The 23,515-nt window shown below is 44.6% G+C and overlaps 1 protein-coding gene across 1 annotated transcript; it reads left to right on the top strand.

The window, feature by feature from the left end:
- Nucleotides 1-353: 353 nt before the first annotated feature.
- On the top strand, nucleotides 354-21,877 carry CYP26A1 (cytochrome P450 family 26 subfamily A member 1). The gene is made up of 6 exons (XM_070752385.1): nucleotides 354-2,434; nucleotides 5,719-6,015; nucleotides 6,266-6,415; nucleotides 15,485-15,619; nucleotides 16,495-16,647; nucleotides 21,296-21,877. The coding sequence occupies exons 1-6, from the start codon at nucleotides 2,294-2,296 to the stop codon at nucleotides 21,629-21,631; spliced, it is 1,212 nt and encodes a 403-aa protein (XP_070608486.1). The 5' UTR covers nucleotides 354-2,293; the 3' UTR covers nucleotides 21,632-21,877.
- The last annotated feature ends 1,638 nt before the right edge of the window (nucleotides 21,878-23,515 follow it).

The following is a 23,515-nucleotide window of genomic DNA, read 5'->3' as shown; positions in this document are numbered from 1 at the left end:
AATGTATTCAATGAGAAGATTTCATTCATTCAGATCTAGGATGTGTTCGAGTGTTCCCTTTATTTTTTTGAGCAATATATTTCGGAGCTTTTCAATTGCTGACGGAAGTCTATGCCTAACCAGCTGAAATTCGGCTTAACTTCGTTTATGCCCCCACCGCCTTCGAAATCTCCAAGGGGGCCTTGAATTGAGACCGAATGAAGTCTAAAGCCAGCATTGCAGCTTAAATTAGCATTCCCTCTACTGGCTGGGGATTATGGGGGTTGTGGTATCTTGTAGGGCCGAAAGTTATAATCTAAAAAATGGAGCGCCTTCTAAATGTTCGGAAAGGTTCTGAAGGGAAAACCCTCCGTGGAACCCCGGGATTTAACTTCCTACAAGGAGTAGGAAGGGGCTACCGCGCTGTCCTCGAACGAAAGGCCCCAGTCACTCGCATTTCGTGCGTGGCCGCCATGCAGGGATTTCTTCTGAAATAAATAAGGCTCAGGATTGTGCTAAGCACCCGAGGAATCCGAGGTTTTTTCGGGGCTCCACTTTCGGGGCCGTGTAACCCGCATTAACCTGGTTCAGGCATCTCGCTTAACTTTAAATCTAGCCTAACGGGTTGGGTTTACAGCCAGGCTACGCCAAGCCAAACCCTGCCACAGAATGTGTGAACCCAACCAGTGAATAGTCCTAATCCACGCCGCTTTAGCGTTACCCTATTCTACTCGGATCGCCAGTCTTTAGACGCCGGTTTTGGGGTTCGGTTTCTTCTTTCAAAACCCAAATGAGAGAGGTGTGTGTGGATTCCGGCACCGAAAGACCAAGGATGGCACTGGCTGATCGCGCCAGCAAAACGGGCGCACGAACCGCCGCACCTGCTTCCCCCGAAGCCCGGAGGCTCCGCAAGATCTCTCTCCAGGACGGATTCCAGAACAGGCTACTTGGGATCGGAGCTGATGAGCTCCCTTCTAAATTCTCAGAAGGAGAATCCGCACTCCCCTCTCTCCACTCCTCCACTGGGGGATCCCGATTGCGATCCCGGGAGCCGATCGGCCAGAACTGCTGGTTGGCTTGAGTGACCGGAGACCTCGCCGGCTTCGGGCCCGCGGTTTGGCGAAGGGGCGGGGACGGTGAAAACGCACCCCCCCCAAAAGAGGCTTGAAGCCAGGGAGGGGCGGGCTCCAGCAAACGAGGGGGGCGGGGCTTCGCTGGCCACCACCAGCAGCAATTAAAGCTGAACTTTGGATGAACTAATTGATCGTCCGGACCAAGGTAAAGTGGGCAGCGACCTGGGGGCGAGGATGGGTATAAAAGGGGTCCCCCGAGCGGGGTCAGCCCTTGCGCTCCGCCGCTCTCCCAGAGGAAAGGGAAGGCCCGATCTCTGCCGCCCGGGAAGCCAAGCATGGGCTTCTCCTTCATGCTGGCTAGCGCCTTGGGCAGCCTCGTCCTGGTGCCGCTGTTGCTCTGCCTGCTCGCCGTGAAACTGTGGCACTTCTATTGCCTGCGGGGCCGCGATCCCGCTTGCCCCCTGCCGCTGCCGCCGGGCACCATGGGGCTGCCTTTCCTGGGGGAGACGCTCCAGCTGGTGCTGCAGGTAAGGCCGAGAGGCCCCGGGGACGCCATCCAAGCGCCCGGGCTCCGATCCACCTTCCTTTGCCCCAGAGGTGGGCTGCTATGGTGGGAGGGTGGGGTGTGCTCGCCCCCGTGGCTCTGAGTACTAGCGAAGTCCAGCGCAATTCTGCTACTGCACCTTCCTTCCTTCCTTCCTTCTTTCCTTCCTTCCTTCCTTCCTTCCCTCCCTTTTCTTCCCTTCCTTCCTTCCCTTTTCTTCCCTTCCTTCCTTCCCTTTTCTTCCCTTCCTTCCCTTCCCTTCCCTTCTTCTCTTCCTTCCTTTCCTTTCCTTCCTTCCTTCCTGTCGTCCCTTCCTTCCCTTCTCTTCCTTCCTTCCCTTTTCTTCCCTTCCCTTCTTTCCTTCCTTCCTTCCTACCCTCCCTCCTTCCCTCCCCTTCTTTCCAGAGGTGCGCTGCTAAGGTGGGACGGTGACGTGAGCTCTCCCCCCGTGGCTCTGAGTGTAGCGCGCCCGCGCCCGATTTCGCTCCCTGCCCAGTAGCAGAATCCCGCTGGACTCCGCCGGCACTCAGAGACAGGGCGGCGAGCACAGGTCAGCGCTCCACCTGAACAGCCCTCCCCCTCTCTGCCCCCCCCCTTTTCCCTCCTTCCCCAGCGTCGGAAATTCCTGTCGCTGAAGCGCCGCCAATACGGCAGCGTCTACAAGACGCACCTCTTCGGGCGGCCGACGGTGCGGGTGATGGGGGTGGAGAACGTGCGGCAGATCCTCTTGGGCGAGCACCGGCTGGTGGCCGTGCACTGGCCGGCTTCGGTCCGCATCATCCTGGGCTCCGGCTGCCTCTCCAACCTGCACGACGGGCAGCACAAGCACCGCAAGAAGGTAAGCGGGCGGGGCGGGGGGCGAAATGGGGCTCCCTTCCCATCCCAGGCAGAGCAGCCCCCCTGATCCGCCCGGGGGTTTTGGACCGGGGGGGGGGGGAGGGAGGGAGATCGGCCTCTGGCGGGGGAAGGTTGGTCCCGGGTTCCGGAGTCCTGTTTATTAGAGGGGAGGCGCATTTTGTGTGTGTATGCTTGGCTGGGCAACCTTTACATATGCAGGCATGAATGTTTCTGTGTGTATTTGTGTGGCAGGGCAACCTAAGAACCCGAGTCTTAGCTGAACACCTTTGCATGTGTGTATGTATGTATGTGTGTGTGTGTATGTGTGTGTATGCATATGTATGTGTGTATCTATGTATGCATATGTAAGCATGTATGGATCTATATGTATGTGTGCATGTGTGTATGTGTGGCAGGACAACCTAAGAACCCGAGTCTTAGCTGAACACCTTTACATACATGCATGCACACATGTATGGATATGTGTATACATACATAATGCATGTACATATGCATGTATATGTGTATACATGTATGGGTGTGTGTCTAAGTGTGTGGAGGGGCAACCTGAGTCTTGGCTGAAAACCCTGAAGTCTTAAGTGGAGTTTTAAGGAGACCAGCTAAGCCCCAGTTTTTAATGTGTGGCTGCTCTTCCTTAGCCAGAAGAAGAAGAAGGAAAAGCTCTTGGAATAAGCAGGCTGGGCCACAGGGTTCTCCTTGTGAAGAGGAAGAAGGGGAGGCAAAGCCCGGCAGAGGGGGGTCTTAAAACCCATCTGGGGAAGGTCCTTCCCTATAAAGGAGGCTCCCATAAAATGAATGGCGCCTTTGAGAACTCTTTTCCAGAAGCAAGGGGGGCAATCTAGAGGCCATAAAGAGGGGTTGGCGCCCCGACCTTCCACACCTTAAAACCTAGGATGAAATGCCCCCTCCCTTTCCCCAAAGTATTTCCTTTCCTTTCAAGTGGTTGGGTGATGTGCCAAAAAAGGACGCACAGTTCAGGGTTATTAAAAAGTATAATAGTTTTCTCTGCTCCCTGGTGGTGTAGAAAGTTTGGAAAGAGGGAAACTTTGCCCTGATCTGTATTTAACACAATCCCTACCTTGACCACACTGGCCCTTCTCTGCCATGGTTGAGGCAAATTGTTCTCCTAGGTGTGTCAATTTTAAAAGAAAAGTTTCTTGGCTCTTGTTCCCTTTCAGTCCACTTCGAGTGATGCAATTTCATGTTTTTGAGACTTTGTCTGATGGCAGATAAATTCTCCCAGGCTGGTTCTGAGAACTTTTATCAATCAACAATTTAGTTGTATGAATATTGCACAGATACACCATACAGAAGATATTGTTGTGATTGCAGATCTTGCTGGCTGGCAAAACCTTTTTTGGTGGGGGCCAGAAAGAGAAAAAAGAAAACCCTTCCCACATTGCAGCCAGCTTCACATTAGAGTTTCAAGGTGTGTAGGATTTTGTGCTCTGCTATCTAAGGGTGAGGTCAGCTGATCTTTGTGGGTGTGATCAGAAGTGTAGGTAGTGATGATGAATTAACAGTAGAATAAGGACTGGCAAATGGGAAACGGCTTCTATGCTGGTTTTATCATGTCCAAGGAATGAATGGAATGAATGGATATACTTTATGATTCTTGACAAATGTATGTACACTTTCATGTACACTGTGAGCATATGCACCAAACAAATTCCTTGTGTGGTCAATAAAGTGTTCTGTTCTGTTCTGTTCTGTTCTGTTCTGTTCTATTCTATTCTATTCCATTCTCCATTCTTCATTTTCTCTTCTCTTCTATTTTCTCTACTCTATTCTATTCTATTCTATTCTCTATTCTCTAATCTCTAATCTATTCTATTTTCAATTTTTATTCTATTCTATTCTCTATTCTTTAATCTCTAATCTCTTAATCTATTCTATTCTCTATTCTCTATTCTATTCTATGTCTTTGTTACATCATCTCCAACTCATCCCCAACTTCTATCTAAAGTCACTTCTTGATGTTGGAATCTTATCCCAAAGGCAATTTTTGTGACTGATTCTATCTGGCATGCTTTGCTGATCCATTTGGTTGAAGGTACTTACCAGAGCTTGGGTCCTATCTAGCTCCTATTGCTTGCTTTAGGCTTCTGCGGGTCAGCTTCCTCCCTCTGTCTACTGGACACTGTTCTCCATATCCATTTTGGCTTAAAAGTAAACATCACTCAAAACAGCCAACTAATAATAATAATAATAATAACAACAACAACAACAACAACAACACAACAATAATAATACATTTATTGTCATTGTCAAAACAACGAATTGTCATTGGCAACGAAAGTCGTGTGACACCCAGAGACCAGTCCCACCATACATAAAATCAGAATAAGTAAATTTAAAAATGGAAACCCGTGCTACCATAGAGCAGGGGTCTCCAACCCTGGCAACTTTAAGACTTGTGGAATTTAACTCCCAGAGTTCTGGGAATAGAATAGAATAGAATTCTTTAATGGCCAATACAAGGAATTTGTCTTGGTGCATATGCTCTCAGTGTACATAAAAGAAAAGATACACTTGTCAAGAATCATGAGGTGCAACACTTAATGATTGTCATAGGGGTCAAATAAGCAATAGGGAAACAATCAGTATTAATAAAAAGAATTAAGAATACCAGCAACAAGTTACAGTCATAAGTGTTAGGAAATGGATTGTTCCAAGCATTAAAATGGGCCAGCTTTAGAAAATGAAAGAGAACAAAGCACTACTCATTCAATGGAGACTTTGGGCAGTTTTTTAAAAAAATAAATTCTATTGATTTTCAAACAATATTTTTAAACAGACAAACAAAAAAACCCAAAAAACCCCCCCTGTAATATCAACATACAATCAGTATTTCTGCATTGCTACATCATATACTTCATTAATACATACAATCACAAAATCCTTATTTAAATCATTAATATTTACATATTTACATCCTATGTTTAACTAACTTTTATGTATCATTTGTGATGTTTTTACTTCTGTTTCTTAACTCAATCCATCTGTGTCATTGTGCCCATGCCTCGTAATAATCAGAATCTGTTTGGCCTCTTCATTCCATCGTCAATTTGTCCATTTTGGAACAGTTATATATCTTATTAATTATTGCTTTTTCTGGGAGAGTTTCTGTGTTCTTCCAAAATTGGACAAAGGTACCTTTGCCCAATTGAGACTTTGGGAACTTTTAATAATTCATTTGTAGCCTCCAAACTTTCACCAAACCGAGATGATTAATTAGGATGTTACCCCCTTTTCCATTTTCAGATCATCATGAAAGCTTTCTCCCGGGAAGCCTTGGAGCATTACACCCCAGTCATCCAGGAGGAGGTGTGTGCTTGCTTGAAGCGGTGGCTCTTGGCTAGTTCTGCTAGTGGCTCTTGCCTGTTGGTGTACCCCGAAATTAAGCGCCTCATGTTCCGCATTGCAATGCGCATTCTACTGGGATTCCAGCCCAATGAGGAATCTCGCGAGAGTGAACAGCAGCTGGTGGACACCTTTGAAGAGATGATCCGCAACCTTTTCTCCCTGCCAATTTATGTGCCTTTCAGTGGCTTATATAAGGTAAAGCTGTGAAGTCTGCCTCTATTTATGAATTTAGGTGATGGGATAGACCTATTGCAGGAGGGGCAAATCTACAGTATCCTTGGAAACTTGGAGATTTGTGGATTCAACTCCCAGAATTCCCCAGCCAGGTGGGAATTGAAGTCCAAGAGTCTTAAAAGTTGCCAAGGTCAGACAACCAGTTGTGTTTCTCAGACTGTTAACACAGTCCTATCTTAAAGACTCAAAACAATCCTTGTTATGTTTCCAGGGTTTGAAAGCACGGAATGTCATCCATGCCAAAATTGAGGAGATCATTCAAGTGAAGTTGGCTGAGAAGGAGCCCTCCAATGGTTATAAAGATGTGTTGCAGCTGTTGATAGAGCACACCCAAAGCAGAGGGGAGCAGCTCAACATGCAGGTGAGTCTTTTCAGCACCTGTCTGGAAGTTTCCAAAGTCCAATTCTATGGAGCAAGTGACTCTGTTCTGCCTAGTTTTTCCTTTTAATCGAACAGGAAAAGCTGGTTTGGCTGGCACTGAGCTGGGGGGAAATGATGTTCTTTGTGCGTGTTTCTGATGTAGGATCCTCATCTCAATCTTGTATGCAAGTCTTCAGGATATCTGCTAATTTTAAATCAGGTTGAAGGAGAATATAACTCTCATGGCTACACAACACAGTGTCAGGCTGAAGCCATTGTTTGGAGTTAAAGACTTTGGCCTGCCACATAGCTAAAAGCAGCGGTCCCCAAACTACGGCCCGCGGGCCGGATGCGGCCCAATGAGGTCTTTTAACCGGCCCGCGGCAGCTCACGAGATTTTACTGATCAATATAATAAGCTCCCGAATCTCCTGTCTACTCACCGCGGTCGGCTGCTGAGCGAGGAGAAGGTGGAGAGGCAAGGGGGCGGGCAGGAAAGCGGGCCTGCAATTGGCCAATTTATTTCTCGCCTTTAGGGAGAGAAACTGTTGCTGCCCTATGGCAGAGCAGCAACAGTTCCTCTCCCTAAAGGCGAGAAATAAATTGGCCAATTGCAGGGCCACTTTCCTCCCCGCCTCCTTGCCTCTCCACCTCCTCCTCCGCGGTGAGTGGACGCAAAATTCAGGAAAAGGCGATGGCAATTGAAAAACTGTCCACTGAGTGTATGTGTGTGGGGGGAAGGCGGCTGCTTGAAAATCCCAGACCTCCATCGCCTCACCCCCCCACGGCACAAGGCAAGCACACCTCGCCGCTGACACAGGTGGCGGGAACCGCCCTGTCCCCCTTCAGGGCCTCTTTGACAGCTCTCGGCATCAGCGGATGCCATGGCATCGTTGTTGTCGTAGCAGTCACCCTGCACTGGCCAGTAAAGCCAGCTGCCCAAGAAAGCAGCGCAGGAAAGCGGCGCATTTAAAAAGCGCAGGGCAGCCGCCACGAAAACAACGGCCCAATGGCGGCCGCTGAAGCCGAGAGCCCGAAGCCCGCTCTCCAGCCTCAACACCAGGCTTCGGGCGAGCAGAGCTGTGCGCTGGCGGCGGGAGCTGTTGGGGAGGGCTCTGCCGGGAAGGGCTGTGTCAGCGGCGAGGTGGCCGCGCCGTCATTGTTCCTTCTAAGCTGCTTGCGCGACCACCTGGCACAGAAACATTTGCCCCTTTGCGCCGCCCCACCACCTGTTCCTGCAAGTAGAGGTCGGGTGTGTTACCGGGAGCTGGAGGTGGCGTGGGGCCGGACACTAGGTGCCGGGGAGGACAAAGGAGTGAACGTAGCTACTGCCTCTCAGCTGCAGAGCCGAATGGGGGCGGAGGCAACAGTGGAGCCCGGTGCTGGGGCCATGCGGGGCCGCTCATCCAGGGGGGCGTGGACTGGCAAGTCGCCCTCCGCTCTCTTTCTTCCTCTCCCTGTTGCCAGCGTGGTATATGAGAGAGAAAGAGAGAGGCAGAGGTCGGGCGCGTTACCGGGAGGTGGAGGCAGCGTGGGGACGCTGGGTGCCGGGGACACCGAGGAGGGGGTGGACGTGGCCTCTCAGTTGCAGAGCCGAACAAGGGCGGAGGCAACGGCGGAGTCCGGCGCTGGGGCCATGCGGGGCCGCTCATCCAGGGGGGCGTGGACTGGCAAGTCGCCCTCCTTTCTCTCTCTTTCTCTCTCTTATACCACGCCGGCAACAGGGAGAGAAAGAGAGAGAGTGGAGGGCACCTTGCCGGTCCACGCCCCCCTGGATGAGCGGTTCCGCATGGCCCCAGCGCCGGACTTGGCCGTTGCCTCCGCCCTTGTTCGGCTCTGCAGCTGAGAGGCCACGTCCACCCCCTCCTCGGTGTCCCCAGCACCCAGCGTCCCCACGCCGCCTCCACCTCCCGGTAACGCGCCCGACCTCTGCCTCTCTTTCTCTCTCTGTTGCTGGCGTGGTGTATGAGAGAGAAAGAGAGAGAGAGAAAAAAAGAGGGGAGAGAGAAAGAGAGAAAAAAAGCAAGAGAGAGAGAGAGAGAAAGAAAGGGAGAGGAGAGATAGAAAGGGAGAGAGAAAGAGGGAGAGATAGAGAGATACAAAAAGAGATACAAAGAGAGTGAGTGAGAGAATGAGAGATAAGAGAGAGAAAGCAAGAGAGGGACAGAGAGAAAGCAAGAGAGGGACAGAGAGAAAGGGAGAGAGAGAAAGAGAAAGAAAGAAAGGTAGAGAGAAATAGGGAGAGATACAAAGAGTAAGTGAGTGAGAGAAAGAGAAGAGAGAGAAAGAAAAGAGAAAGAAAGAAATAGAGAAAGGGGGAGAGGGAGAGAAAGAGGGAGAGATAGAGAGGGAGAGAGGAAGAGGAGAGATAGAAAGGGAGGGAGAGACAGAGAGAGGGAGAGAGAAAGAGGGAGAGATATAAAGAGAGTGAGTGAGAGAAAGAGAGAAGAGAAAGCAAGCAAGCAAGAGAGAAATAGAAAGAGAGAAGGACAAAGAGAGAGGGGGGGAGAATAAATATTAAATATTGTATTTTTTCCCATTTTGTTTTTTACTTTAAATAAGGTATGTGCAGTGTGCATGGGGATTTGCTCATACATTTTTTTTTATAGTCCGGCCCTCCAACAGTCTGAGGGACAGTGAACTGGCCCCCTGTGTAAAAAGTTTGGGGACCCCTGGCTAAAAGTAATCCAGAATAGCTTCCTCCAGTTTTGATTTAATTTGATTTAATTTGACTTCTATTCCATCCAATCCCGGTGGGACTCAGGGAATCTTACAATGTTAAATAGTACATACAATAAACAAGCCAAATAATTAGTAATAAGAACATTAAAAAACCCATAATAAACCAAAAAAGAATTAACCAATGAAATCCATAATTATACAGAACAGTTGCAGTTGGATGTGATAAGATGTTACATTCATGGCTCCTAGGCTCGGCTGCAAAGCCAGGTCTTCACAGCCTTTCGAAAGGATAGAAGGGTGGGGGTAGTGTGGACATCGGGGTGGGGGGTAGTTGGTTCCATAAGGTCAGGGCAGCCATAGAGAATGCTGTTCCTCACGAGCCCATCAACTTTCATTGTTTAGTCCGGTGTTTCCCAACCTTGGCAACTTGAAGATATTTGGACTTCAACTCCCAGAATTCCCCAGCCAACATCCGCTGCCTGGGGAATTCTTGGAGTTGAAGTCCAAATATCTTCAAGTTGCCAAGGTTGGGAAATACAGTACTGGTTTAGTCAACGGGACCTGGAAAAGGCCAACTCCCTGTGATCTGATTGGTCTCTATGGCAGGAGACGGTCTCATAGATAGGCTGGTCCTAAGCCATGTAGGGCTTTATAGGTAATAACCAACACCTTGAATTGTGATCGGAGACCAATTGGTAGCCAGCGCAGCGCACAGAGTGTTGGTGTTACATGGGGGTATCGAGGAACAGCAATGACAGCTCGTGCGGCTGCATTTTATATAGATATATACTGAAATATTTTCTGAGATCCAGCAAAACTGTATTGCATCGCAGGAGGGAAAATTAATTAGAAGGATTACACTATTTCTTTTTTAGAGCATCATGTAACATTTTTCTCTCTACTCCTGTATTTGTAAAAATCATACCTGCTGATGTGCTGCCTTATGCACCTCTGGCAATGCTAGCTTCCCATCAGCTGAGCTGATGTATATATTTCCAGAGGTCTAATCTTGAAACAGATGTAGATGTTTCTTTCTTTCCCCCCAAAAAACCTGTATTTTCTCTAGTTTCACTTCAGGCTTTGAAATACTGTAATTCTTATCTTGACTGAAGTCTGGAAGAGGGACTTCCTTGTCTTCCAATGGACTTTTCTCCTTAAGTGCAATCCTGGAAACTAACTCCTTGCTATATGCCAAGCTTGTCAACATGCAGATTTTTCTTGCTCACTTGCCTTTTGACTTTGCTGATGTTTATTAGTGAACTTGTGTGCACATTTTCTCAGAAACAGGTCCTGGGTAACTTTCGGATTTAGTATTTATAGGATTTAGTGTTTATAGTGGTTCCCATTCTGAAAAGGGCAATAATCCAAGAAACCAAACCTTTACTGCTTTCAATTGCTTGAATTTTATTCAATTTAAATTCATTGCTTAGAGAAGACATTTCAAATATAAGGCCTGCAGATCAAATCCAGCCTGTGATGTAGTTAGATCTGGCCTACGGGGCTAGCCTGGAGAAGGGGAGGGGCCGGCCCCATCGCCTTGGCCACAGCCCAGCCCAGGAGATGGGGAGTGTGTGGGGCAGGTGTCAAACTCAAGGCCTAGGGCAGTGATGGCGAATCTATGGCACGGGTGCCACAGGTAGCACGTGGAGCCATATCTGCTGGCACGCGAGCTGTTGCCCTAGCTCAGCTCTGATGTGCATGTGTGTGCCTGACAGCTGAATTTGCCTCACACAGAGGCTCTGGGGGGCATTTTTGGCTTCTAGAGACCCTCCAGGAGGATGGGAGAGGGTGTTTTTACCCTCTAAGGAAGCCTTTGAGCCTGGGGAGGGCGAAACACGAGCCTACTGGTCCCACCAGAAGTTGGGAAACCGGCCATTTCCTGCCTCCAGAGAGCCTCTGGGGCAGAGGAAACTGTTTTCGCCCTCCCCAGTCATTGAATTATGGGTGTGGGTACTCAGGCATTCTCTATCGTGCACCCGAGAAAAAAAAGGTTCACCATTACTGGCCTAGGGGCTGGATCTGGACCATGGAGTGCTTAGATCTGGCCCAACTGTTCCGAATCAGCTGCACCCAGTGAATGTGGAGCTGGCTACGTCCACCCAGCCACCCTCACCAAGTCACAGCGACCTGAATGTGGCCACCCAGCCATGACCATACCTGGCCATTGTGAGTCGTCATAATCTTTGTTATTTTTTTATTTATTCATTGATTTTATTGATCTTACATGCAACTGGTCCTTTGAGGACAACCATAATGCTGGTGTGGCCCTCAATGAAATTGAGTTTGACAGTCCTGCCCTAGAGCTTTGGGGGTGGGGGGGAAATGAGTGAATAGTGAATAGCAACACCAGTTTAACTTCTTCTTTGAACACAGAAGTATGGTTGGTTTTGACTGAGTGACCATGAGCCAAGCTTAATTAAATAGTCCACGGGTTGCTTAACCAGGGAAACTCCATGGTCCTGAAATGTTTATATTAAAATACATTTCCACACACATGCAAGAATTGGAAGGTGTCGTTCCCATTCAATATGAGCAGTTAAGGAAAACTGCTTGAGAATTTGGTTATGTTAGCTCACTGATGAGAACTTTTGGGAGAAATACACAGAGAGGGGAGCAGCTGGAGACAACCCACAGTTCCCTAGGGCTATCTTCTACTAAACTTCAATGACGAAATATATGTACAGTGGTACCTCTACCTACAAACGCAAACGTTTTTAAATAAGAACCGGGTGTTCAAGATTTTTTGGCCTCTTCTCAAGAACTATTTTCCACTTACAAACCCGAACCTCAGAAACTGTAACCCGAAAAGGCAAGGGAGAAGCCTCTGTGGGGCCTCTCTAGGAACCTCCTGGGAGGAAACAGGGCCTTCACCCTCCCTGTGGTTTTCCCTATCGCACATATTATTTGCTTTTACATTGATTCCTATGGGAAAAATTGCTTCTTCTTACAAACTTTTCTACTTAAGAACCTGGTCATTGAATGAATTAAGTTTGTAAGTAGAGGTACCTCTGTATGTATAAACTGTTCCAATTTAGAGCTGATGTAGGAGCTCAGGGCAGCAAACAGACTATCAGGCAAAAAAATTACACGGACAATATATTAAAAAGTATTTTTGAAAGAACTTTGTTTCCATTAAGAACCATATAATCAATGATAAGTCTTTGCTACAGTTTCTCTACCTCATTGTTGAGCCTCCTTATCCCATCCCTGCCTCCAACATTCCTTCCCTAGTACGTTTAATGGTATTGCCACTCAATTGTACTCCATTACATTTACGTTTTCCTTGAGTTCCTTTGCTGCCCTAGCAAACAGATCCTGGCCTTTCTACTCTCAAATTAAACCATTATCCAAACATCTTTGCAATTGGCCAACTTTGGAGGGCTGTTCCCCCCCCTGCCCCTGCCTTCTAATCTCTACTATCTTCTCTTCCATTTTTACAGTCCTGCTCTTAGCCTTTACATATTGCAACCATGATTCTCTGACTCTATGAACCTGCCTTCTGCATTCATCTGAAGGCCAAGCAAGATATGAAGTCAGATTAAAGCCGTCATATCGGGAGAAAAAAAATCCCCAATGGAATTCTCTCTCCCATTCCAACAGTGCTACTCACAATGAGGATTCCTAAGTAAGGTCAGGATTGGCCGAAGAGGTTTTATTGCCTTAGATAAAGGAATAGGGTTGATATTCCTGGAGGCGTCTGTAATATGGTAAATGATTTAGCTTTACTAGATAAATGGTCTAAGCAATGGAAACTGCAGTTTAATGTTTCCAAATGTAAAATAATGCACTTGGGGAAAAGGAATCCTCAATCTGAGTATTGTATTGGCAGTTCAGTGTTGGCAAATACTTCAAAAGAAAAGGATTTAGGGGTAGTGATTTCTGACAGTCTCAAAATGGGTGAACAGTGCAGTCAGGCGGTAGGGAAAGCAAGTAGGATGCTTGGCTGCATAGCTAGAGGTATAACAAGCAGGAAGAGGGAGATTATGATCCCACTATATAGAATGATGGTGAGACCACATTTGGAATACTGTGTTCAGTTCTGGAGACCTCACCTACAAAAAGATATTGACAAAATTGAACGGGTCCAAAGATGGGCTACAAGAATGGTGGAAGGTCTTAAGCATAAAACGTATCAGGAAAGACTTAATGAACTCAATCTGTATAGTCTGGAGGACAGAAGGAAAAGGGGGGACATGATCGAAACATTTAAATATATTAAAGGGTTAAATAAGGTCCAGGAGGGAAGTGTTTTTAATAGGAAAGTGAACACAAGAACAAGGGGACACAATCTGAAGTTAGTTGGGGGAAAGATCAAAAGCAACATGAGAAAATATTATTTTACTGAAAGAGTAGTAGATCCTTGGAACAAACTTCCAGCAGTTGTGGTAGATAAATCCACAGTAACTGAATTTAAACATGCCTGGGATAAACATATATCCATCCTAAGATAAAATACAGAAAATAGTATAAGGGCAGACTAGATGGACCATGAGGTCTTTTTCTGCCGTCAGACTTCTATGTTCTATGTTTCTATAAGCCAGCATCTGATTCTTCAGCTTGACTTGGACATAGTTTTCCACCATACTTGAGGGCAGAAAGATAATTTAGAGGAAAGTAATCTTTTAGGTGTGTTAGACTTCAATTCGTTTTAAGTGGTGAGATTTTCCCTGGTAATTTTCTTATTTATCAGATCCAAAGGATCATTCCCCCCTCCATCCCTACTTTTATCTTTCCTCTCCTAATGAAGAACCATGAAGAACAATGTCTTTGTATGTATATGTGTGTGCATGCGCAGCTTATTGTAAAAATTGATCATTATGGTATAGTTTGTGCAATTATTTGGCTGCAGTATTCTGTATGTAGGAAAAGCAGACTGATACTAGCAGTCCTTAGACCAGTGATGGTGAACCTTTTTTCCTGGGGTGCCAAAAGAGCAAGAGCGCATGCTATCATACATGCACGAGTGCCCACATCCCTAATTCAATGCCTGGGGAGGGTGAAAACAGCTCCCCATGCCCCCCGAAGGCCCCCTGGAGGCTGGAAATGGCTTCTTTCCCAACTTCTGGTGGGCCCAGTAGGCTCATGTTTCAGCCTCCCCAGGCTCCCTGCTCATGGGCCAGCAGATACGGTTCTGCATGTCACCTGTGGCACCTGTGCCACAGGTTCACCATCATTGCCTTAGACATAAATGGATCATTTGTGTCCCAGAAAGAACCAGCATGGAATTTTAATGGGAGTGCAAGCTGTTAGTCTTAAAACCTTTCTACGGGATTTGTTATCTCACTGCCAATCTCTAAACCATGTCTCTTTAAGAGAGCCCAAATTTTAGGTAATTATTTAGGTGATAATTTTTTAGGTGATAATGTCCATGGGGTTTTCATGGCAAAGAAACTGGAGTGGGTTGCCATTTCCTTCTTCAGTGGATCACATTTTATCAGAGCTCTCTGCTATGACCTGTCTGCCTCGGGTGGCCCTGCACGGCATAGCTCAAAGCTTCATTGGGCTACTCAAGCCCCTTCGCCACGATAAGGCAGGAATCCATGAAGGGGAGGCATATCTATACCTCCTTATTCTAATGTAAGCTAAATGTTGAGGTGTATAAGAGACTGCAGGAAATGGGTTGCAAAGGAAAATGTCCTTCTTTGTAGCTTTTTCTTATAAACAAAGGTATACAGGTAATCCTCTACTTACAACAACAGTTTCCATAGTGACCATCAAAGGTTACAACGGACCTGAAAAAAATTACTTACAACTGCTTTTTCACATGATCACCATGATCGCATGACCAAATTCAGATGCTTGGTAATGGGTTCATATTTAGATTTTGCTTTGTTAGAAGGTTATAAAAAGTGATCACATGACCCCAGAACACAGAAACCATTGGCAAAATCATTGGGGAAGCCAGATTCTTAACTTAACAACTGCAATGATTCACTTAACAACCGTGGCAAGAAAAGTCATGCATGGGGCAAAACTCACTTCACAAACATCTCACTTAGCAACATAAATTGCTCAGTTGCGGTCATAAGTCAAGCAGTCCCTGTATAATGGATATATAAATTTGGCTGAAAAATTCTGAGGCTGATTGATGGACAACACGTTGGACGAAAATAGGAGGAAGATTCCTGCATCAACCATTAAAGACTTTTGGAGAAAGGGGGAGCCATGGGAAGGAAATTTATGGAAGTTCCTGGACGGAAAGGAAGAATGGGCGATACCGATCTAAAGGACCGGACTATCAGCAATATGCATCTTCCAACCAAACAGCCCTTTTGCAAGCAGATTTTGGGGAATGGCTCTCAATATCTCCTTGCAAAAGCATTTGACTTGAAAATATCTTGTCATGCAAAATACAACCTGGTCACTCTTTTTGTTTCCTTCCTCTAAAGGAGCTAAAGGAATCGGCAACCGAACTTCTCTTTGGCGGGCATGAGACCACAGCTAGCGCAGCAACATCCTTGCTTACCTACCTCAGCCTTCACCCTACAGTGCTAGAAAAAGTGAGAAAGGAATTGCGAGAGAAGGTGAGTCTTGCTTTCAAGGTCTAGGCAAAAAGCTTGGACAGGGCACAAAGCAGAATGTCCTGGCCCAAGAAACACAAGATCCAGGTAGTGGGTAGCTGTAGCCTTTTAACTGATTTTAATCATGGATTAAATCGGTCCAGATACTGTTATTTATTAAAGATAACTACATTTTTTATTGGCTAAGGGTCACAGTTAAATCTTTATGGAGGGTTGCAAATTGATTATGATCATGTAGCATGCATAGTTGAGATTTCTTTGGGCTTTTAAAAATACAACCTGCCCATATATAGGCCTTGCAATTACAGTTCGCATACTGTTTCCAGCTTCAAAAATGGTAAGAAAATACAAACTCAGTTTTTATTAAAATAATCAGCAAGATCCTGTAGTTGACAAAGTCCTCAGTGCTGCATGGACCATATTTTTGTGTGGATACATACAAATATATTCAAGTGTTTTTTGATTAAATCTATTGATTGCCTTAATCCAGTGATGTAACTATAAACAATGCAATAACCCATGCAATTAATATGGAATATTTTGCTCTGTTTTCAAATTATGTAAAATAAAATGTACATCCATTGTATGGCTTTGCAGCATTCCAGGAAACCCAACCACATGAGGAAAAATAGTTTGAACTCCTGGGGGGCGGGGCGGGGAGGATTCAATATAGCAGGAAGACAGAAGAAAAGTAAAAGTAAGTTAAACTATATTTGTGAGCAGAAAATACTGATGATGTTTTGATTTAGCCTACAAGGGTTTCTTCCTCCTTGAATAACCTGTTTGAGAGATGCTGCATATTTTTTGTAATTTCTATTAGTCAAATCTCTGCTTTACATCTCTTCTAATATTTATCAAGACCTACTCTCTGCTTCCAGGGATTATTGGGCAATTGCAGTCAAGAGAAGCTTTTGGGAATGGAAATCCTGGAGCAGCTGAAATACACTGGCTGTGTTGTCAAAGAGACGATCCGACTGAGCCCACCAGTTCCAGGAGGGTTCAGGGTGGCCCTCAAAACCTTTGAACTCAATGTAAGTAAGAGATCATGAAGTTCATGACTTCCTAAGTTCATCTCCTGTGTAAGGCTGATGATTTGGAACAGGGGTCCTCAACCTTTCGGACCTCGGGGACCACTAAATTCATAATTTTAAATGCCGTAGACCAGTAATATGATCTGTCTAATGACCGGTTGGCTGAGTGTGTGTAGGTGGTCATGTGATTGGGTGGGCATGGTCAACTAGATGTCACTCACATTGAGGGGTGCCTCGCCAACCCCTACTCACCATTCCCTTCCCAACCACTCCTCACCTCCTCACCCCGGTTCCCATGGGCCACAACAGGAAGCACTGTTTTTTATATTAAGGGTTTTAACTATTTTTTTAATCATTGGATTTGTACTGTGTTTTACTGTTGTGAGCCGCTCCGAGTCTCCGTAGAGGGGCGGCATACAAATCTAATAAATCTAATCAATTGTTGGAGCTAAGCAACCATCATGAGAAAGAGTTGGCAAACAGCTGGCTCAGTTCAAATTGGACCTGCCCAAGAAGGAGGCTTAGCACCTCACTAAGGACTATGAGCATAGGCTTTCCAAGCAGAGGGAAGAGCTGTGGGAGTACAAGGCCTGGAGGCTTAGTGGGTTGAGATGGTCAGCCAATTCCAGGCCATGATGCAGTCCCACCGGAACAAGGCCCTTCAGCTCTTCACCAGCCTTTGCCCAAATCCCTGCACCAGGAGGCTGAAGCAGACCCCAGGTTGGAATTTCTGCCCCCTTCTGACCCACACAAAAAGGACTCCAAAGGGGGAGACTCTCTGCAGCAACACAAACATTCATTGCATGTATCTGGCCTAGGGGTTGTAGTTTGAAGACCCCCGATTTAATGCAATATAAAAAATGCAAATAATTTTTCTGCAGACCCCCAAGTTTTCTCGTGGACCACCAGTGGTCCATGGACTACCAATTGGTGACCACTGATTTAGAAGACTTAATTTTCAAAGATATTTATTTATTGAACCTCCACAAACTCCATACATACATCAATGTACACATACCTTAATCAGTGATATACATATACATACATTTTAAATCAATCAATCATAAACCAGTATACTGCTCTGCACCAATTTTCCATTCCATTTCTTCAGTCTGTCATTTGCACTCCCCACCTCCACCTTTTCTCCTACTTTTTTACTCCTTCTCTCCTCCTCTTCTTTCCTTCCATCTATCTCTCTTCTCTCCCTCCTGCTTTCCTCCACTTCTTGTCTCTCCTGTCTTTCTACTCTCTCTTCAATTCCTACTCCCTCTTCCTCTTTTACCTTCTCTTGAGTGCTTCTCCTCCTTACCCATATCATACTGAAATTTTCTTCCCCACTTTTAATCTTATGGTACCCCATCCTAAACTTATTATTATTACTTTATATCATTGTATGTCTATTGTTCTATATTTTTTAAAAATACCAACCTACTACCATATTATAGATATGCATTCTTTCCCTAGTGCTACCTCTACTGAAAAAAATATTTTCAACACCTGGGTATCCCATCAATTAATTTCAGATTATTATACCAAATTAACTGCTGCAGCTTAACTTCTCTGCCATTTATTCTTTCTCCTGCTTCTTAAGTTCAAGCCATAGTGCTTCCTCCACTTCCTTGAATTCTTACTCATACTTCATTTTTCTTAGCCCCTATTTCAACCATAAGTAAATACCCCATAGCAAATTAACATTTGATTACATAATGTAATAAAGAATATTAAGTAGTAACTTTGGTTTTCACATTAAATCCTTTGAGTTATTTCATAACATACATCTTTATTTGTATCATTTATATTCCAATATTGATCCATAATACTTTCTTTAAATATCATTTCAAATCTAACTTCTTCTTCACCACCCCTCTAGGATGGTCCTGGACCGGTTCCAATGGAACCAGATCCCCCAGGGGACGTGGATATCGAGATTCCCCTGCAGAGTGGGGAAAAATCCATGTTGCTGTGGTGTGTGGCCACACCCCTCTTTCAAAAAATATTTAATACTCCTCTGCCTGAAATATTTTACGTATGGAATGGCTTGTTATGATATTTGAGTTATTTCAGTTCATTCATGGAATATAATGGGTCCTTGAATGGATTTGCTCTACAAAGAAGTGATTGGGTCAAGAAAAGTGGGAATAAATATTGGGAATAAGCCCTAAATTTTCCTAGTGTGTTTTCTCCCCATAGCCATTAAAATCAATGTTTTAGGAGAGGAAAGTCACTAGGGAAATTTAGGGCTTCAATCTGGTGAAAGGAGAGAAGGAAATGGACAGTATTCTGGCCATATACAGGACTTGGCTTTCAGGTTTTGTTTTGCCTCAACAATCTGAATTGAATTTATGTTTCAGTTGTGCCGAATTATGGCTGATCTGAAATGGTTCAGCCAAATTTCCAGGACACAAAATTAAACATGTTTGTCTGTTTTGTGCATACTTGTAGTGTTTAGGTTGATAATTAAGAATGTTATTAACTAAGCTGACTATATCATGATCAAAGGACAATAGAAGGTATTAAATGCATTGAGCAATAAATACCCCTTGCCACTATAATACAAATAAATGTTACAAATAAATGTCCAAAGTTGTCCTTCCTCCTACAGTCCATTATGCAACAGAGTAGGGCATCTGTTGAAGACTAATTTTCCTATTCTGGTGGCAAGTGTCATTTTTGGCAGGGAGATTGTGGTTTAGGTATTACCATGGCTTGTGATACTTGTGAAATTAAATGAAGAGACAATTAATAGAGTACTATAATCAATATTTCTTGGGGATTTTAAAAAAATCTACTTCATAAATGGAAAGCAATACAAATGTTCAGTAAAATCATATTGTGTTGCATTCAACACATACATACAGACACACACACAGGCACACATTAAATAAGCATTAGAATACTTTTTTTATTCTTTAAACCTGCTTCTCCATTGGTTTCATAACTCAGGGGTTCCATAATTTGTTTTGTTGTGTTAGAATAAATTTCTGCATTGGTAATCTGTTCACCGAAGAATAGAGAAATAGGTGACTTAATGGGTGTCAGCATTATGTATAATTACACACATGCACACAAATATGTGCATGTTGGATGTGGAATCACCTCCTTCTGAGCAGAAGATTACTTTTACTTGGTGGGTCCCAAATGCTTGTTGTATGCTCTTAGGAAGTAATACTTGAAATTATGTCTACCTCTCAACAAGCATTTTGAAGAGTTCTTAACATTCTGAATTCTAAAGAATAACCACACAAAGAAGCTTGGTTGTATTTGTGGGTCATTCTTGGTGGGCTAAAGTATAGCCTGGAGACTTAGATCTATATGACAACAAGTCCTTGATGACTCTAGTATCTTATTAAGATAGAATGTCTTCTCTAATGCCTTTGTAGTAAAGTTCATTTGTTCAAAATGGCCACCTTTCTATGTGCCCTCTTGCTATGTTGAAATTGCAGTTTCTGGAATTCCCTCAGTCAACATGGCCTTCAGGCAAGCTGCAAAAGGCTGTTGTACATCATGCTTGCTCATAGTAATCATTGAATGTTAATCTTTGCCCCAGTGACCTTCCCTCCATAAGTTCAGGGGCCAGGAACTTGGATAAATTTTGAGATTTGCAAAAGTATAAAGCGTTGGGAAAATAAAATGTTCAGAATTATCTGAGTGTCAGGTCTGCTTCGCTCAGAATTTAGAAAAAATAAAAGTCAGAGTCCATTTTGAACTTCAAAGGTCATCTTTACTAAATCAGAAGTGAACGCATCGAAAGAAAAGCAAAGTCTGAGGGAAAAGGCACGAGAGATGCCTATTACAAAGTAACCCCAACACCCCCCTTGACAATTCACCCAATCCCCATTGTCCATCTTTGTCAGCTGGACGCATCTTCACCAGCGTGCCATACTTTTGGAAGGCATGCTGTTAAACCCCCCCACTGCTCGATCACCCTTCTCAGGAGAAACGAAACTTTCTTGGGCTCCTCCAGCAGATTTCCCCCTCCCAAATCCCAAACACCTCCCTCCACCCCCCACCCCATTTCTCATGACAGCCGAAGCACAGTTGAAGGATGAAACACAGTAAGGCTGACACTGAGCTGGAATATTTAGGTAATTAGTTAGAGAGAATTGTAAATCATCTTTATAATGGTTTTTTAAATTACTTGTTCAATTATGTATGCGAACTTAGGAAGTTTGTCTGTCTGTCTGTCTGTCTGTCTGTCTGTCTGTCTGTCTGTCTCTCTCTCTCTCTCTCTCTCTCTCTCTCTCTCTCTCTCTCTCTCTATATATATATATATATATATATATATATATATATATATTTGTTTTCGTAGATTTTCATGGGTACAGGTATGACGGTCTTGGTATGTTCGGGTTTCTTCCCGTGTAGGATTTGGAAATTTCTGGCGACGTTTCGACGAGGTCCCACTCGTCATCTTCAGGCTGGTGTTTCTGTCCTTGTTCTAGGGCGAAAGCAGCGAGACTTGAGCTGCCTTCCTTCTATAAATATATATTTATAATTTATATATATATTTATTTATTTGACTTGTATGCCGCCCCTCTCCATGGGACCCGGAGTTGCGATGGACAGGGCATTTAGTAGAAAGCGGTTGTTTCTATGAAGCAAACACCTATAATTCTGCTTTGCATCATTATTTGTCTGTTTCTTATAGGGATACCAGATTCCAAAAGGCTGGAATGTCATATACAGCATCAGTGACACTCACAACGTTGCCGAACTTTTCACCAACAAGGAAGAATTCAACCCTGACCGTTTCATGGCTCCCTTCCCAGAAGATGCGTCACGATTTAGTTTCATTCCTTTCGGAGGAGGCTTGAGAAGCTGTGTGGGAAAAGAGTTGGCTAAACTTATTCTCAAAATCTTCACATTAGAGTTGGCCCGGAACTGTGATTGGCAGCTTTTGAATGGACCTCCGATAATGAAGACCGGCCCAACTGTTTATCCAGCAGACAATCTTCCTACAAAATTTACCAGTTTCAAAGGTTGAGATGAAGGAATTCCATTTAAAGCTTGCACAGTGCTGTCTATAATGTCTTACGTTCTATGTTGTACAATTAACTATATATAAAGTTGTAATAGTTATTTATAAAGTGCTCTTTTACAGATGTTTCTTATATTAAACTTAGAGGTGTTTTTTTTTTCAAAAAACCCCCAAGAGTTATACTTGTGGATCCTTGAGGTTCATAACTGGATAATTTTATTTCTTACAAAAATAAAAGTTTTATTTAAGAAACGTATTCAAAACTTTTCAAAAATAGCTATATGGAAATATTGGAGAAACTCTGCATGTTTAAGCACAGTTCTGAAGACTAATTTTTCACATTTGGAGACCATTGCAATCATGAAGATGTCTCAGCATGTCAGAAGACAAAAAAATCACACACAAACATTTAAAGGAAACGGTTAAAAGTAAACTCCAATCTGTAACCCAGTATTGTAGCCCAGACACCCTCCAGAACAGGGCTCTCCAACTTTGGCAACTTTAAGCCTGGCAGACTTGCAAAGCTGGCTGGAGAATTCTGGGAGTTGAAGTCCACCAAGCTTAAAGTTACGAAGGTTGGAGACCCCTTATCTTAGAGAGCACTGTGTTCCACTCCACTATCCACCCAAACCAAAAGGAATTCCAGAGAGCTGGGCAAAATATGTTCCAGTCATCCCTCCAGATTCTGCCCACATAGAGTCAAAACATGAGTGAATCGGAATGATTTTACTGACAAACTGTTGCGCTATTTAATCCTGCTGACTGGGCAGGAATGCTTGATGCTGTTTTTCTCCTAATGGAATCAGCCAGCTGAATCAAGCTGCTGGATGACAACTTAAGCTTTAAAAAGAGGGAAACTGACAATGTTTCACCTCTCTTATCACAAAAAAGGACCTGAACATGTGCACATACCAGTACTTGGTTATGTATACTTCTTGTCCATTCACTGGTCTTCAAGGCACTATTGCGCTGCTTCATCTCCTCAAAGTCCTAGGTCCGTGGGATTTAAAATTATGGATTTAGTGGTCCCTGAAATCCAAAATGTTGGTGACCCCTAATCTGGAGAACATAGGGGAGTTGAAATCCACACATCTCAAATGTTAAATACAGAGTGACAAATGCAGAATGACATTTATGCAATTAAACATTCATAGAACATGTTAATTGTACCAGTTATCTTCACCTTTGGTCATAATGGCTAGCTAGATTGCGCATTTAATAATATTTAAGACATTTCAAGCTGTGCTCCATCTAAGGCCCCTCCTTTGTGTGGTTCCTCAGGGGTCGGTCCTCTCTCCTCTCCTATTCAATATCTACATGAAACTGCTGGGTGAGATCATCCAACGACATGTGGCGAGTTACCAGCAATATGCTGATGATACTCAGCTGTATATCTCTACCCCATGTCAATTCAGTGAAATGTTGGAAGTGATGTGGTGTCTTGAAGTCGTAAGGGTCTGGATGGAGGTTAACAGGTTAAAACCCAACCCTGAAAAGACTGAGTAGCTGTGGATCCTTCCTCCTAAAGGTGATCCCATCTGCCCTTCCTTGGTGCTGGGGGGGGGGAGCAATTTCCCCCTCAGATAGGGTTCACAACTTGGGTGTCCTCCTAGATCCACAGCTGAGGCTAGAACATCTTTCAGCTGAGCCTAGGGGCACTTTTGCACAAGTTCGTCTTGTCTACCAGTTGCCGCCCTACCTTGACCAGGAGGTGCTCTGCACAGTCACTCATTCCCTCATCACCTCTTGTCTTGATGATTGCAATGCACTCTACATGGGGCTACCCTTGAAGAGCATTCTGAGACTTAAGCTGGAGCAAAATGCAGTGGCGCATGCAATAACGGGTGTACCAAGCTATGCCCGGGTTACTCCATCTTTACGCGAGGTGCA

Source organism: Erythrolamprus reginae, chromosome 5 (genome assembly GCF_031021105.1).
Source record: "Erythrolamprus reginae isolate rEryReg1 chromosome 5, rEryReg1.hap1, whole genome shotgun sequence".
In the NCBI taxonomy this organism is placed as follows: Eukaryota; Metazoa; Chordata; class Lepidosauria; order Squamata; family Dipsadidae; genus Erythrolamprus; species Erythrolamprus reginae.
The sequence above is the reverse complement of the archived record's forward strand: the minus strand, read 5'-3'. Positions and strand labels throughout refer to the sequence as shown.